The sequence below is a fragment of the Rhipicephalus sanguineus genome, unplaced genomic scaffold (assembly GCF_013339695.2).
Source record: "Rhipicephalus sanguineus isolate Rsan-2018 unplaced genomic scaffold, BIME_Rsan_1.4 Seq989, whole genome shotgun sequence".
NCBI lineage: Eukaryota > Metazoa > Arthropoda > Arachnida > Ixodida > Ixodidae > Rhipicephalus > Rhipicephalus sanguineus.
This window is the reverse complement of record NW_023616435.1, coordinates 56550-73878: the sequence shown is the minus strand read 5'-3', so window position 1 is coordinate 73878 and position 17329 is coordinate 56550. Positions and strand designations below refer to the sequence as shown.

General features: G+C 43.9%; 1 protein-coding gene across 1 annotated transcript in view; it reads left to right on the top strand.

Moving 5' to 3' along the window:
• The window catches only part of LOC119378806 (protein MTSS 2), a gene marked incomplete at its 3' end in the record, with an annotated part of 70015 nt that overhangs the window by 11447 nt on the left and 41239 nt on the right, over positions 1–17329 (top strand). Inside the window, 2 exon segments of the mRNA XM_049411825.1 lie at positions 9687–9748; positions 10939–11012. Of these exon segments, the coding sequence (XP_049267782.1) occupies positions 9687–9748; positions 10939–11012 (136 nt within the window).

Sequence of the window (17329 nt, the reverse complement as noted above, 5' to 3'; positions counted from 1 at the left end):
AATTTGCTCCAAATCATGAACTGGCTGGACTACCACCCGTATATTGGGTACTTCGCTAATTCGCAAAATGATGAATTATGGCGGAGTGGGCACTTCGCAACTGTACTTGCCGTATGCATACATTCTGGAGAGTTTTAAAACGGCCAATGGTACGCGCACAGGCGTTTCCTTGCCTCGAGACACGGGTGAGGCATATATGTATACCGAGAAGCGAAGCCTGGATAGTGAATGAGAAGCGATGCGAACGGAGCACGATTACGCTATCGCATTCTACTGTTTAATGCCAATCTCAAGCATTCTCAAACTTATTGCACGCACTATACGTGAAATTCGACCCCTCCCCCAGCCCCCTCCTTTTCTTTTTTTAAATATCTTTGTGTTTGCACTCCATACCTTCTCTTTATTTCACTGTTAAAGCTGAGGGCTGGTTTGGAATAACCACGTACTTTTGTGTATTTTGTTTCAACCGTAGTATTCTCTGGGGTAAAATACAGTAAGACGTTTTTTCAGGAATGCGTCTTTTGTGTCCATCAGAATCTGAGTGCTGTGGGAAGCCGACGAGTGCTGAAGCCATATTGACATTACGAAAGGAAAAGCTTTCCTTATTATGCACTGAAGGCGAAAGTGTGTGGAACGTCAGTGCGACCTCGTGCACAATTTGTGGATGTGTATCTGAGAAATGGTGAAGGGAGGATTTTCTACTAAACGGACATACCTTGAACACTGAGGCCACTTGTGTCGCGATAGCAACACGTGCCCAGAACGGATCATTGAAGATGCATCCGCTGCTGCTTCGTGCTGCCTGAAAGTCGCTATTCGATCCCATTCCTGCCGTGATAAATAAAGTTGTTTCGCTTCATTGGCAAAGTGGTATCTTTTCCGAAATTGGGGATCGACCATACTTAATAGGCATTTCTGGCATGAACGTTAGCGTTGTGTCGCGACGCAGGAGCAGTCCCGATTTGTGTTCGTGTCGGCCGAGAACGACACCGCGTCCTCTGCTTGGGCGCCCGATGCCTCACGTGCTGATGGGCGGGTGTTACCCACCTGTCTGTCTCACACCGGCGTTGACAGCTTCCATTGAGAGTACGGGCACGGTCCGGTGAGGCAGCATAAAAGTATGCGAACAAGGACACATCTTTTCAGAAGGGCGAATGCTGAAAGAAAACGCGTGTTCCTGTTTTGGTCCGATATAGTTCGTAATGTCGTACAATGAAAATGTCCGTTTTTGTGGTTCGTGTACGAGGCCGCGTCTCCTTGTGGCGGGAACGGACTATTATCTTGTCCATAAGAGCGCGATATTATTCGCGGTGTCGCGGAAAATTGCTGCCTGTATTGTGTCGTTCAGCGTGGTAGTGCATTTCTTTCGTCGCTTCGCGAGGCCAGTTTTGCGTGTCTGAAGGGCCGGTGGGACATTTTCTCGTCTGGTGGCCTCGTGCTGGTGGCTGCAGTCAGGAACGTCTGGCGCAGCTTTCTGCATCTTTCCGCGGGCCCGTCAGTCCGTGCTGCCGCTTTGTTTGCAGGCTGGCCCGCACGTAGCGGCTGCGGCCCATGTTGGGAAAGCATCTCCACCGGGCACTGAACGCAGCGTTTGTTATGGTAAGGGCAGTCTGCGCGGGCGCCTCCTCTGGTGCTGCTTGCCCTCACGCGGGCGCGCTTGCTCAGGATATGCTGCATGCATGCGCCGGAATCCGATGGCTTCATCGTTGCTGCAGCACGCTCACAGGGAACTGCTTAAGGTTGCCTGTGTTTCTCGAGTATGTGCCGTTGCTTCTTCGGTCGAGCGGTGACGGCAGATATGGGGGCAAAATGCAGGAAGCACCCGGGTTATATCTGCACGTGAAGGAGGAGGAGGAAACTTTATTTGAAATAAAAAAAAGATTGTCAGGCGAGCGTGGTTTCAAGAAAGCTAGTTTATCAAATTCACCCCGAGTACTGCGTAGTGAAATCCTGGTTTCTGCACGCAAATCCTAAGCATTTATTTATTTAGTCTTTTCTCGTTGTGTACGTCATTTCGAATAGTGGCGTTCAAATTAAGACAAGGACAAAAATTTACTGTGAATAAACGGACATAAACACGACAGGACGAGTGCTGAGGCAGATGGAAATAAATGTATATATATATATTATATATATATATATATATATATATATCGGTTATCTTAAGCGGTTATCTTAATTTTATTTGCCAACGGTTTCGACCGATGGACCGGTCTTCGGCAGGGCTTATGAGTATTTGCTCAAGCCCTGACGAAGACCGGTCCACCGGTCGAAACCGTTGGCAAATAAAATTAAGATAACCGCGGCGCTTAGTTGTGTCTTTTCTCTTCCCAAGTACGTTTGGCCCATTGGAAAAGCTTCTTCAATATATATATATATATATATTATATATATATATATATATATATATATATATATATATATATGGAGGAAAGAGGTATACGCTTCTAGAAAACTATTTATCGACGTTTCGATCGGAGACCGATCTTCATCAAGACGAAATTTACCAGCCAGGCTTCGATGCGCGTTTATATCATCGTCCTCCGAGCCGAGAGGAGAGAAAAAGTAAAAAAAAGTAAAAAAAAGAAAAAGTTAAAAAATATAAAAAAAGGAAATAAAAAACTTGAGGAAAAAGAGTCGCGAACACACCACGTGCACATACATGGACATACGAACAACGCGTGTTTCCTGAGAAAAAAAAACAGCAAAACTATGTATATCACAGATCGTCCAGGTGGACACGTGAAGTACATTCCTGTGGTCCATAGTCAATGCTCTGGCTTTTTTTTTTTACTTTAACTTTTTAACTTTTTTTAACTTTCTCTCTCTCGGCTCGGAGGACGATGATATAAAAGCGCATCGAAGTCTGTAAATTTCGTCTTGAAGATCGGTCTATATATATATATATATATATATATATATATATATATATATATATAATGCAATGAATCAATGGAGCTCATTTTATCGCGGATCGAATGGTATCAAGGCATCGATTTCAGCGTCTCACTAAAAATAACGCTAATAATTATGCTCAACCCGCTTCGTTTTTTTCGTCCCTTCCTGTTTTTACCCCCTGTGTTCGTGTTATGCGTGGGTGGCTGTTGTGTATTTTGGTGCACAGGCGTTAGCATATGTTGGGAAGGGGGGGGGCTTTTTTCCCCATTGGCCGCATATACCTCTCAGCCCCAATTGCCGGCTAATTTAAAACATCAGTTAAACGAGGATGTAGGTGTGCTGCACCACTGTTTTAACTGTGTTTTCCCAAGTGCGGCCACGAGTGGAGGTCTCATTACCATGGGCTTGATTCCAGAATCTGGCGAAGCAGCTCGCAATTTCACTGTGCGGAATCCACGTGCATATTGTTCAAAGAACTGAGAGCGCGGGAAAAGGGAAGAGGCAGAATCACGCAACACGAGCGCCAAAGTAAATACACTATTTGCACTTGGCGCCGACAAGACAGCAGCTGTACCGTATACGTGACACCGTATCGCGATTGCCGAATTCCACATGTCGAGGTCCGTCGGCGCCAGCCTGTCGGTAACCGGAGGAGCTTACGTATTATCAGCCGCCATCTTTGGAAGGCAGAGCGTGAACACGATACCGCTGCGCCAGTATCGCACATACCTGGGCATCTGTTTTGCGAACTTGACTCCTACTAACGTCCAATTTGCCCACGATAGTTTCTTGATGCTCTGCTGCTGAGCAGTAGGCAGAACCCCGGATCCATTACCTTTAACGCTGCGATCGCATTGTCTAGAGCAGGGGTCTCAAACTCACCTCAGCTAGCGGGCCGCAGTCACGAAAATTTACTGCTTCAAGGGGTAGGGCAGCTAGGGGCAGTGAAGAAAGTACGAGCAGGGGGGGGGGGTAGTTAGTAGTGTACGTAAAACATGGCGGCGGTTTTCGGCGCCCGCTTCGAACTGAATTTAGCGTTGATGTGGACGGATCCACTTCTTTCGCAGCAAACGACTGTGCGAAATGGCTTCGCTTGCCTTCAGGTAGCTTTGACGACACGGTATTACGGATAACTTAGCGTAGTTTTTGAGATCGCTTCCCATTTCGAACGTCCCTAGGCCTATCTAGAAGATCGGTGTAAACAAGTCTGCAACATGAAAATTTTCGCTTTTGGCGCTTAGTTCATATTTATTTACTTTTATTTTCACTAAAAAATGGAATGACTGCGTGCGGGGATACAGTCGAGCATTCTCGGTTTTGTTATTTTAACTTTTTTTAACGCATTCACCCTTCGCTAGGTGGCGCCACCGTCCCGGCTTGGAAAGCGTGTTTTAGTTTAGCGGGATAGCGTTTACGTGCCCACGTGACTGAAAGGATTTCATGACGTACGCGACAGGTATAGAGTCATGGGGCATCCGAAGAAAGTGCGCAGGGCCGTACCCAGGAATGTTTAAAGACGATAGTCTTTCTTGGGGAACTTAAACGCAGAAATTTTGGTCTGTGTTTCTGTTTGTCGGCGCGTCACTCGATTCAGCCACCCAGCCAAAGTTGAACCACTTGTCCAAGGGCCAGCCATCTTGAACGGCTGACTAGGTTCATACTTGTGTACATTGTTGATCGAAAAGCAAACATTACGCATATCTGAGGCCCAACATCACTAGGCAAGTATTGTTGGTGTGTTCCTTTAATAGAAAATACATAGATACGTAATTCTAGAGACCCACTTTCTTAAGCTGCGCTGAAAATGCGACTGCGCTGAAACTTGCCTTCCTCCGTGCCCACTGCACGAGCTCATTGTTGTGTTTCGGTTTCGGTTCAGTATTACACTGTACAAATGCCATGGGGTGCCGCTCTGGCATTCCTGTTTTACCCAGGCGACGTGTAAATAAGAGTGTGTGAATACTCGTTGAGTGCGGACGTTTCTTCTGCTTCGGCGCTTCGCGCCAAACCGTGTGTTCGGGCTGGCTGGCGTCCCCGCCGATCGTGTTGGTCACCGCCGGTCTTCGCCTGCTGATGCGGCGGGACTACCAGCCCGCAACAGAACACTCATGTTTCCCGACGTATTGCCAGATGGCGTCCATATCTCACGCAGCGCCTCTTCTATCGTCTTTAGACGACATTTGCAGTGAAGCACGGAGATACGCGGCCAATTTTTTTCGGGAGGTGTTTGTGTATAAGGGCTAACTTTGGCAACTAGTGGTCGCTGTGAATGCGTGAAAGTATTTTCTTGCCACCCGAAAAGTTTAAGCATGAAAAACTTTCGGGGGGTGTCTTTACTCTCGAAGAGGAAGCTGCGTATCTCGAAGCTAGACGTGTCGGTCGACGGAGAGTACGAGCGGCGACGGGCCCGTGCTTCGCTGTGCCAAGCTTTGCGCGACTTAGAGCGAACTGCCCGTATTTTTTTTTTTTTTTTGCGACAAACACGGACCCAAGAGAGTAGTCAAGGCAGCGCAAGCGCCGCTAGCAACTGAAAAATCCTACAGCGGCGGAAAAGGAGGTAGACGCAAATACTTATCTGCGCATTCCCAGGCAAGAGGCGATACCTATCAATTGGGTGCACGTGGCGGTCTGCGTGATAAATAACTGTTCATTTTCTTGATTTCTCTCTTGTGTTCGCGTTGGCACGTCCCGTCTTTTTAACATCAATACCTAACAACTACCTCCGCTATCTGCTGTTTTTTTTTATCCATGATTGAAGCACATAGCGTCCCTCTCATTTTTGTCGAGAGTTGTGAAAGCTTCGTGACGTCAAAATGACGTTGCAGAAGAAAACCCGAAACAGCGCGCTGTTTGCCGAGCTCCGGCCAATCAGCGGCGGCTGAAATGGGCAGTCCCTTACATAGACACATCAAGAAGAGCTTCCCCAGTGCAATGATGTATTTCATGTCCTGATTGCCCGTTCGTGTTAAAAGAAAGACTAACGGCGGCGCGCCGCAATTATTGTGCGGCGGCGTGATCGGCGGCCGGCAGCGGCGTGAGCAAAAACAGGCGGCGGCGCACATCTCTAATGAAGCCACGCCAACGCAACAGCTCTGGGAAACATACTCAGATCTCGGATGCCTTACTTTTGCTGACTAGTGTCACAGGAAGATCTTGAAGACCATGCGATCGCTCGCGGGAACCCGAAAATCGTCATGTGTGTCGTGTACCAGTTAGGGGTGCGATCATTATGCCGAAAAGAAGAAAGACCACATTTTGACGACATATTTCAGGCGCAAGCACTTCGAGAACGGGCCTTGACGTGGTGCGTGATCAGGGGCGGAGGTGGAGTTAATAAAAGGGGGGGGGGCTTTTCCGGAACGGCGCGGAAATTTTAATTCAGCAGTGAAAGGGGGCTTGCTCGGAATTTTACGGCTATACATTAGGCTTGCGCGAATAGCAAATTTTAGGTTCGAAGTGAATTGTCGAATAATTTTGAAGTGAATTCGAATAGTGTATATCACACATTATAAAGAAAAATGAACGTATTTGTCATGACCCAACTAACCTGCACAATATTTTTAAAGTTGAAACAATGCATGTGCAGATGTCATTCTTTTTGGTTCAAGGGGAAGTTTAAGCAACTTTGAATAGTACAGGGATGCAACAGCTACGCCAATTGCGCCAATTTGATACAAATCCTTATTTTTGTGCCAAGCTGAGCCAAAACCGTGAAATTGGTTAAAATTGCGCCACGCTGCGCCAAAATGCCCGACCAGCTTAAAATTTTCTCAGTTGCGCAAATTTGAGCGAAAAATGGAGGCCGCGTTGGTCATTTGCAGTGTGGGCATCGTCATCCAATACAGACGCGCAGAACCTAACCCTAACCCCCCGCGAAAGAAAAGAAAGAAGTCAGTTTCACTGGAAGGACGAAGCAATGAATGCGATAGCACTAAATTGTAATGCCATACAAAGTGAGGCTGGCAGCAAACTCTTTATCCGATCTCGCGTAACTACAAAATGTTGGTGTAAGAGAATACGGCGTTTCCAGGGAAAGATGCTCTTTCTGCACAGTGTCTTCGCATTGAGAGCGCAGCACGTAGCCACCCGCTGATGGCTGCCGAGATAGCGCGCGCGCCAGCAATCGCGACCGCGCCCTTAGAATCAAAGTTCAAAAGTTGTTGCTCAAGGGACAGCCCCTCCCCCCCCCCCCCCCCTATCGCGTCTTTTCATGCTCGTTCAAGACGGGCGGGGCGTTTCCTCTATGCTTCGATGGCAGGCTTCCCGAGCGGAGTGGTGTTATCGGATGCGCCCTCCGAGCGACGGAGATGGGCTGGCTCGTTTGATATCTGCTTCAGCTGCATTCGTCGCACGCACTCGCGCGCTTTTTGTTACCCACGGTAGAACATACTATGCACAGGGATATGTTATCAATTTGGAGTTTATACGGGAGATGACTGCAAAAACTCGTCGAGAGTGTCCATATAGTTGCTATCGCAATAGAATAGGACAGTAGTTCTCAAATTTGCCAGGTTCGCAGGACCACATTAGCATTTCCAGTGCCTGTCAAATTATTTGACAAATCCTGCAAATGCTAATGTGGACTTAGTCATTGTTCACACTGACTTGGTCATTGTTTGCACTGTGGGGTGGCTCAACACACTGCTTTTATTGAAATAGCAGTGTTCACATGCACTATTCACGAATTAGCTGATGTTGAGTGGTTTTTACATATTTTTATTTTCATTTCTAAAAGTAAGCCTTCTTTGTTATACTGCTCCAAATCTGGGATTTCGGGCTAAAAATTCAGGTTTTTTTTTTCGCAACCGGCTCCAAATTTGGATTTTTGTGCTCCAAAAGCAACATTTTGCTGCTCCAAAAATTGCTCCAAATCCTATTTCGGCTGTTGCACCCCTGATAGTAGGATTTGACTTTCGGTAGAATGCAAGTGATAACCTGTAAAATACGTTGCGTTTTAAAATTTACTATACTTGGAGGATATAAGCCGGTATAACAAGCATGAAAAATGATGAATCGATGTGAAGGTAATTTGTTCATTTAACCTTGAAGTGTGGCTTCGCGGCAGTGCGGATTTCCCCTGGATATGTGTATTCACTGTAGAGCACCCCTCCACTGCAGTAAAACCACCTTTACAGGAAGTTACATGCGGTTTATATACGTCTATTTGTTCATTTCCAATACTTCAAAATTTCCACTAATTTAAATTCGTGTTGAAGCGAATTCGAATACTTCAATATTTGTTCGAATATTCGAAGTGCTCGAATATTCGCACAAGCCTAGTATACACACTTGCATGCATAAGCACTTGCGTGAAGTGACACATTGACATAAGTGTTATCTAATGCAAAAATAAATTTCATAAAAGCATGTGACACCGAGGCATCATGAATTTGTATGTTTTAACTTGATGAGTAGTTGATAACAAAATAAATAAATATAAATAAAATGATCACTTTTAAATGCAAGATTGGGTGGAATTGCCACCTGGCAGACAGTGGCTGAATCATGCATAGTGTAGATGGCCCTTTGCATGATCTGCTAGCAACTACATGTTTACATTTGTGTACCAGCAGGTATATCTTGTAGAAAAAGTCTGTAACGATTACGACACTCCCCAATGTGAAATTTGAGCGCAGTATTATTCTGGCCTCAGCGGCATTGATCTTCTTCTTGAGCAAGAGGCCCAGCACTTAGCAGCGGGAAGCAAAGCACTTCCACTGGCTGCGTCACTCATTGTTCAGAATAAGAGTGTAAGCACAGGGACACATGTCTTGCTCAGAGTGCTCGCCATTGGCGTACTTGCCATGTGCTTTAGTAATGGTGTAATTCATGAGTGGGTGACAGCGCATGCCACTCTGGCGCCATCTCATAGTGAATTGTTGATATGGAGCACGTCTCGTGCAAGCGGCACACCACTTTCTTCCTTGTTCCCTCTTCATCGTCGCCGTTTTTTATTCTCCTCTGTACTGATTTCTCGGTCGCTACTCTCCTCCGCTTTCTTCTTCATGCTTCCCCTGCGCCTTCCTGTGCTTTCCACCTCTCACTCTCTTTGCCATCGCTGTGATTTATTCCTCGTTGGGCTCGGCATTTGCTCTTTTTAATCCTCCTCTGTGCCATATGTTTGTGAAACCCATGCACAACCGTTGCATACCCTGTACATCTCAGTAATTTGATTAGAGTTAACATTCTGCGCTTCGAAGCACACCGCTAAAGCATTTGGAATCATTTCAAAGAAATGAAATCACTGTGATACATGAGTGCTTCAGTGACTCCTTTTTCAATGTCTTTATTATTACATTACCTTACTGACACAAGGAAGAACAAATGAGGGAGCATGGTGACCCCTCAGCAGTATAATAAAGATTAATCTTAAGTAATCATATGAATAGGGATATACTTGATCTTAGTTGCTTAATTGCTTGACTTTTGCATTGCGGTTATGTAAACACCCTTAGCTCTGCCTTGCATTTGGTCACATCGCCATTGAGTGTGTCGGCATATTTTAAACTCTGGCTAGAGGTAGCTCGGGCACCCTGTATACTTGTAAGGTATAAAAAGTACAAACTTATCAAGGGACAAGAGGACAGACACAGAAAAAGCGCTAGGTGTGTCTCTTCTCTTTCATCTGTCTCTTTTTTGTTGCGCAATCAAACAAGACAAGCGCTAACCTTCGCACTTATTCTGTGTCTGTCTTCTTGTTCATGAAAAGGTTCCACATTTTTATACCTTACTAAAATGAACCAGCTAGCCCAGCAGCACATTTTTAATGCTATATTACTCTTTTGCAGGGTGGAACTCCAATATGGGAGGATTTCTTGGCAAAGGCAAGCAAGCTGCATTCTCAGCTGAAGTAAGTGAACTATGCTTTAGGTGTTGTGTCTTTTTCATTGTAGACTAGGTATAGACAAGCATAGCATGGATAAGCTGTTGTGACCTGAATTTTTTAATCTGAAAAAAAAAAATGTGGAATCTTACTTAGAACTCTTTGTTTGTTTTTTGGGAATGTGGAAGAAAAATCTTAAGATAATTTGCTGCCACAACGTGCATGCAATTCGTAGCTTTGTCGCAAAAAAGTGACTACAGGCCTCAAGTGCAAAAAATATATACATCATAAGGCAAGTGCCAGCATACACCCATGCGAAGGAATCTTCCCACTACTGATCTGTTTTCTTTCAAGAGAGTCTACATCACCTTGGAATAAAACTGTGACTTCGACACATTTATTGACAGGTCATCTTAACCTGTGACTGAAGAGGAGCAAGTCTGAATTCCTTGAGAGTACAACAAACAATTGCATCTTCTGTAATGCTACTAGTTAATAATTTGTGCTAAGTGCACTGTGGCTTGATGTGAAGCAGGAGGTTCGTCGCATCACAGAAGATGGAGGTGATGGTCACATAGTACCACACATATTGATGCACTTGCACCATGGCTGTGCTTCCAAAAATGGAGTACACTGGTAGACGTATCGCTTGAGAGGGAAAAAGGAGGTAGGAAGGAAGCGTTTGTGTTCCATGCAAAGTGTTGGCAAAGGATAAGGCCTTCAACAGAACGGAGGACAGGAGAGCCGACTTGGCTACTTTCAGCAAGTTCTAGATGGCATGTTCATTGTGTGGTTTTATTCAACCATTGCACCAGGCATACTGGTGCATGCATGAGGGGCCTGTACACCACTTGGCCACTGCCTTCAACTTCCCAGTGTAATCAGCTTTGCACTTTGTCTGGCACTACACTACACCAGAGACATATCTTGAACTAGTCACACGAAAACATATATAACTAATTTGCTGCATGTTCGAGAAATTGAGGCTTTATAGAATCAGACTGGGGTTCGTTTTTAAATAAAGTTGTTCTCTCTCTCTTCTCTCTCTAGCTTGTCTAAACAGCTACACAACAGCAAAAATCTAACAAAGTATCAGTACTTTGTTAAATTTTGTTGTGTATGTGGCATACTTGATTGGAAGCTTTGTTGCAGTTGTATTACTTGAGTACTGAAATTCTGAAGCAAAAGTTAAAAATGTTCTTTCTTTTCTCTTCAAGGATTACGGCATCAGTTTCAGCTGCCTTCCTAGATTCATTCCAAAAAGTGGCTGACATGGCTACAAATACCAAAGGTGAGCTTTTTGGTAATTGATATTATTAATATATCGTCTTTTGGAATACTGCTGTCTACATTTTGTAGTGGTATGTGCATACCTTTCACAGAGGTGCGTATACCACTACAGGGTTTTTACACGTTTTGCGTGTCATGTCTAAAGTAGTAATGAACGACAAGCAGAAATTTGGAATCCTACTAGAGGAGTTCGCATAAGCCATAGAAAATGTTGAAACGAGATTATGCTGCAGGTTGCTTGCCTTTGTTTAAGTGTGCTTCAGCACACTTAAAGCAGACATTCCACCCAGCCTTTGCTGGGTGGAATGTCTGCTTTGCTCTGGTTTTCTCCCTTTGCACTGCAGTTGTGCTTGTGTACAAGTGTGAACTTATGTACACACTTTTGCATAAGTGCTCAGTGGTAAAAGTTGGGAGTGTACTGAGCTGTGAAACTACCAACTATGCAACCATAGACTATTTTCCACAATCACTGTCAAGGAGCCTTGTGGGAACCAGTGCCATGTTTAGCATAGCTTCGTATGCCCTTCTCAACACAATTTCAGTGATTATATATTACCCTTCTACATGTTTATGCAGATTGTAAAAATGGTTATGAAATATTCTTGTAACAGGTGGTATAATTTAGCCATTGAGTTCAATTACTCCAAGCAGTGGACATTACTTATCGAAGAAGTTCAAATACACCCAGGATAATTAATAAAGTTCACTAATTATATTTTTATGAATCGCTTTACAGCACATATTGAAATTTATTGTAGGCCGTGAATTCACAAGAGATATCCTGTTTGAACACATTTTCAGGCTGACACCAGTTTCGAAATATTTATACCAGGCACGTAGCCAGGATTTTTTTTCGGGGGGGGCCCAAGGCCTAATTGTTCGAAAGAAAGTATTTCCGGCAAATATAAAACAAAAGGTGCCGGGGAAAATAGAAGGCCGGACGAATTTCGGGGGGGGCCCGGGCCCCCCGGGCCCCCCCCTTGCCTACGTGCCTGATTTATACCCAATGTATGTGACTACATGGGCATGCCAGATAGGTTTATGCTTCAGTACACAATGTTTTGTAGAAAGAGTATCCCAAGCAGTACGTTATGTTGGGCTAGTTGGTGCATCGTTGCTTGAAATACGTGCGCAAGGTTGCAACTGCGAAGAAAAAGAAGAGATAGAACATATTATTATTATAACACATATTATTATTACAACACATATTAATATATATACAGCAGTGCATTTTTATCGCAAGTTTTATGGCGCCCACCTCGAAATCCACAATACCCTTAGATTTCATCTAAGTGGACACAATTTGTGAATTCATAGGCTACAGTTCCTTACTTGCAATATGTATTGCACAGTAATGAATCAAATGTTAATTAATTTAACCAGTTGATTATCAGCCTTTTGTACAGGCAATGTGGAGTAATCGGGCTTAAGGACTATCTATCACAGGTGATGTTGAGGTATTGTGTTATCAAAATAGGAAACAACATGTAGGATTTTTTTTTATAGTGAGCCTCATCGGGATATCTTTTGACAGTGGTATACAGTGGCAGGAAGTAACCTAAGGCAGTAATGCTCAGTTTACCGTATTTTCCGGTGTATAAGTCGCACCTTTGTATAAGACGCACCTCTACTTTATCGACTTTCGAAAGAAAAAAATGATATAAAGACGCACCTTGTATAAGACGCATCTATTTTTAACTCAGTCGACATGATAAAACACAATGACCCACGCAATTGCGAAATGTGTAGTCACGCACGGCACTGAATATCTGTAAGCAGCAGTTTTATTAAGGCGCAGAAAACCACTATTTATTCTACTGGATTTGAAGCCACATCCTCCGGCGCACTGTCAAAAGTTCTTCCGCCTCGGTTGGCAGCATCGCTGGGTTACCGTCGTCAGCCTCTGACTAACTTTTACGCAGCATTGTAAGCACCTTGAAGCACATCGTTGGCACTGCCTGTACTATGGTGGCTACCATACCTTTAGGGCATTACCAGACTTGGCGAGAACACATAAACAACGAACGCGCCGCACGGTTATCACACGATCGTCGGATACCACCTACACACGCATACAAAACGTAAATGGCGACCGGAAGCCGGAAACTGCGACTAGACTGCAGCGACGTCTCACACGGAAACTCATGATGATGATAATGAAGTGGTACTTTCGCTTTTGTAACTGATATTGTGGGCGCTACAACGTTACAATGGACCGTTGTGGTGCTCTTTTTTATTTATTGCCTCAGTTCTGTGGGTTTAATTCTTCGTTTAAGAACAAACAATTCAAACAGTACAATGGGGCACGCGACAGTGGTGGCTTTTATTCCTGCCGTAATCTCCGTGGTCGCCGCTGCTTGAACAGCAAGTAGCTGACACCTAAGATCGCAGCCGCTTCATTGTTACAACAAAATTAGATATATTTTACGAATGCTCTCGAGCTTAGTTTATCGTACTCATAAATTAAATATAAACAAATTGGTCTCGCAGAATCGTGACTTTTTGCGTATATAAGACGCACCGTTGTATAAGACGCACCAGCGAAAATCTAGGAAAAAAGGTGCGTCTTATACACCGGAAAATACGGTATTACTTGGGCCGACCATGTGAAATGCGTTCAAAATTTTTGCCATTTTACCGGGGAACTTGTTTGATTGTCCTTACTGGTTGTTCATTTCTTTTGTGCCATCATCATCATGAAGCCAACACCCCACCCTCAGCTTCACCCTGATATATATTGGGAGAAAAAGACAAAAGCTTGCTTATCAATTCTACTGAGATTTGAAGTCATGCTCCTGAGGCAAATTGCAGTTGGAAGCCAGACTGGCTAACCACTGGTCTGTCATGCATCTTTGAAAATTCACAGGGGGTTTTGTCTACCATGCAGTCTATAACTGTAGTAGTGTAACCATTCCTGCAACTAGCTGTTGTTTTTTTCGAACGTCATCAAAAATGAAAAATGCAAGGCAGTTTTGCTGTAGGACCATGGCACACACAGGTTAATGTTGTTATATACCATAATGACGCTGTGATGAAAGGCAAACTAGCAAATGATAAAAAGAAAAAAAAATCGGCAGATCCCACGTGCTGTTAAAGTGTTTTAGATTGTATTTGAAAACATACCTGCTTTCGTCACATAAATTAGTCTATTATTCAGTTTTTTGTCTTTATTGATGTTCTTCCATGTATTTTTTATTAACTTATTATATTTGTATATGTATAGCCAGTCCAAACCTGTATAAGCAATCTATTCCTGTGCTTACTAAAGTCGGTTTGTCTAATTCTGATAAGAGGCCCTCCCTCCCCTAGTTCTAACTTTTGGGCCTCCTTCTGAAAATGTTACAGATTCATAAGATTCATATATGCATTGTATTTTGCGATTCTGTTAATAAACTGAAACTGTGGGAAGCGATTTAATGTAAAGCAATCAAGAGGAGCTACATACACTGCATTGTTTGCCTTTGAGACAAATCAAGACATTCATGTCATGACATGTCGTTCACTATCACATGTTTGTCATGCAGGCACGCATGTACAGGGGTGGTCAAAAGTTCCCAGGCCACTATCTCATGTAATCCTGTGGCAGCGCTGCCTGGTAACTTTTGACCAACCCTGTAGATTCTGGTATATACAGAGCATGACCTGTAATTTATATTTGTCACACTCATGCCTTGCCAATCTTGGTATACAGTAAAAGCTCGTTAATTCGGATTTCTAGGGACCAGAAAAAATGTCCGAATTAACCGAATGTCCGAATTATCGATGGTCGAAATAAACACAATAAATGCACGAGTTTTTTCAACATACCTTTACTTAAGAAAGTAATCGCGGATGCTTGTGTTTTCGAGCAAATTCGCGCGGACACAATTTTTCTGAGCCCTTCAAGGTGCTCAGCAGCTCGCATGATGTCTGCAGTACCGCAAAAGTTTCACCCGTCATCCACGCTTTTCGGTTGGCACGGTAATCCACGGGAAGATTGTTGATGTTCTTAAAGCAGCGTGGCTTTTGAACCTTTCCGATAACGAGAAGCGGCAAGCGCTCTGTTCCCGTCACGTTGGGGGATAAAAGTACGGTTACTCGTTCCTTGCTTCTTGCCGCCGATTGAAGGATCCCCTTTCATCACTCTTCATCACTTCTTGTCGGGAGAGCCCGTTATTCAGAGCACGCAAAATTTCTACTTTCGTGGTGAAGTCCTTGGCCTCGTACTTGGGCCGCTTCGTCGGCGTTGCCATCGGCGGAGAGTGCGGTCGCACGAGAAGTCGGCACAAAAGCACCAGCAACGATCAAGCTAAAGGAGCCGTACTGAAACTTTCCTCGATAAATCGGCGATCAACGATGCAGCACACCAACGGGAACAAAGCAACAAACCCACACGCGAAAAAAAGGCGCTCAACCAGTCTCAATCCAAGCCAAGTCGATAATTGATGTCCATGGCGATGCTGCGTTTGAGCTTCACTTTTGTTCCGAATTGTTCTTTTTTCGTTTTCGAGCCTCGCCAGCGGCCCGAAAGTCGCTGAATTATCCAATTTGCGGTCAAATCTGTCCGAAATAACGAGCGCCCAGTCTCATAGAGTGATGCGTATATTTACAGGGACCAGATGACGTGTCCAAATTAACCGATTTTCCGAATTAACGAGAGTCAAATTAACGAGCTTTTACTGTATGTCGAGTTATTGAAATGACCCCAGGAGCACAAAGACCACATCATGGAAATTACGATATACATGACATGCATAACATGATTTTCATGTTATGACCTGTCATTCACATTCAGCATGCATTCATATCATGCCATACAAATTATGGTGTATATCAAGTTAATGAAATGGATGTGAGTGCACTAAGACAGTGTCATGTAAATCGTGACATACATGACATGCATGTCATGATTTTTGTTACAACCTGTCATTTATGTTCTTCATACACTCATTCATGCTGTACCAATTTTGGTATATTTCAAGCTAACGAAACTGCCACGAGAGCACAAAGTGGTAGGTGGCTAGATAGATAGATAGGCGGGCGGATGGACGACAAACGGACAAACTATGCAAAGTGTCTTTGGTTCGCCAAGAAATGCTCTGCATTTAAAATGCTTGGCGCATTATGCATTCCATACTCTCTTCACGTGCCAACACAGCTGATGTACAACTACTGGAATGCTTCGTAGAATGGTTACGAAGCACAGTATGCAGCAAGATTAGCTTCTATTGCTGGCACCAGCATAGGAGCATTTGGGGTTCACAAAAGAATAAGCATTTTAAGTCTATGCATACCTGAACCACCTGTATTTTTGCCAGCATTTAAGATCGCAGATGGACAAAAAAAAAAAAAGAAAAAAGGACTGACGTGCTGTATTGATAGAGAAGACAACCTCGTTTTCTCTAGTGCAGTCAATGATCTTACGTTCTTAGTTACAATAAGTTAACATAACCAAGAATTGCAAGAGTTAGCCCCAGAAAGTTAAGTATTTTTGTGTTCTGTTTGTTTTTGCTAAATGAGTCTCAGAAAATGTGCTGAATCTTATGTGCTCTAAGTATAACTTTGGTAGACCAATTATTATGTGAAGCAGCAGGTAATGTTTGCTTGTAAACTTTTGAACTTGTAAGCTTGTAAATTATGCATCTGCAATAGCAAAACAGTCGTCGTTACTGAGAAGCACAACATGGAAAGCTGGGAATGAGGCGGGAAAAAAAGAAACACACATGCACACATCCCTCCTTCCCCCTTCCAACCTACCTACCTACCTTTAATGTAGTCATTTGAATTGTTTGAACAGCAGCAATGGTACTTGCCATGGCATTGTTGCTTTCTTCTCCGTTCATGTCACAGCCAGAAGGGGCATAAAGGCATGTACTTACACAGACATTGCAAAAAAACTCTGAGCAAATTGAGAGAACGGCAGCATGGGCTAGTTGCTGATTTATAATCGACATATTTGCACAGCGCTACGTAAACGAGGACGTATGAAAAGACACAACACAGCCTTGAACGAGCGTTTAAAAGAGCATCACTATCATGTCACCACGGCTGTTCAAGGTCATCTCGGTATACATTGTAGAGATTGTGGTTGTAAAGCAGAATTTGAAAAGTGCGCCGTTGTCGCGAAACAGCGGAGCAGCTTACGCGGGAAATCATAGAAGTTTATCAAATGCAGCAGCTGGGAGACCTCTGTGTAAGCATGCCATCAGTTGCCCTAACCAAAAAGGAAATTGCGTATCTGGCTGGTGTTATCAGCTGTATATATTTCTAGCGTTTTCGCTAATAAATTTAGTGGAAGTCAGCACCTGTGTTATGTCTTTTCATACGTCCTCGTTTACG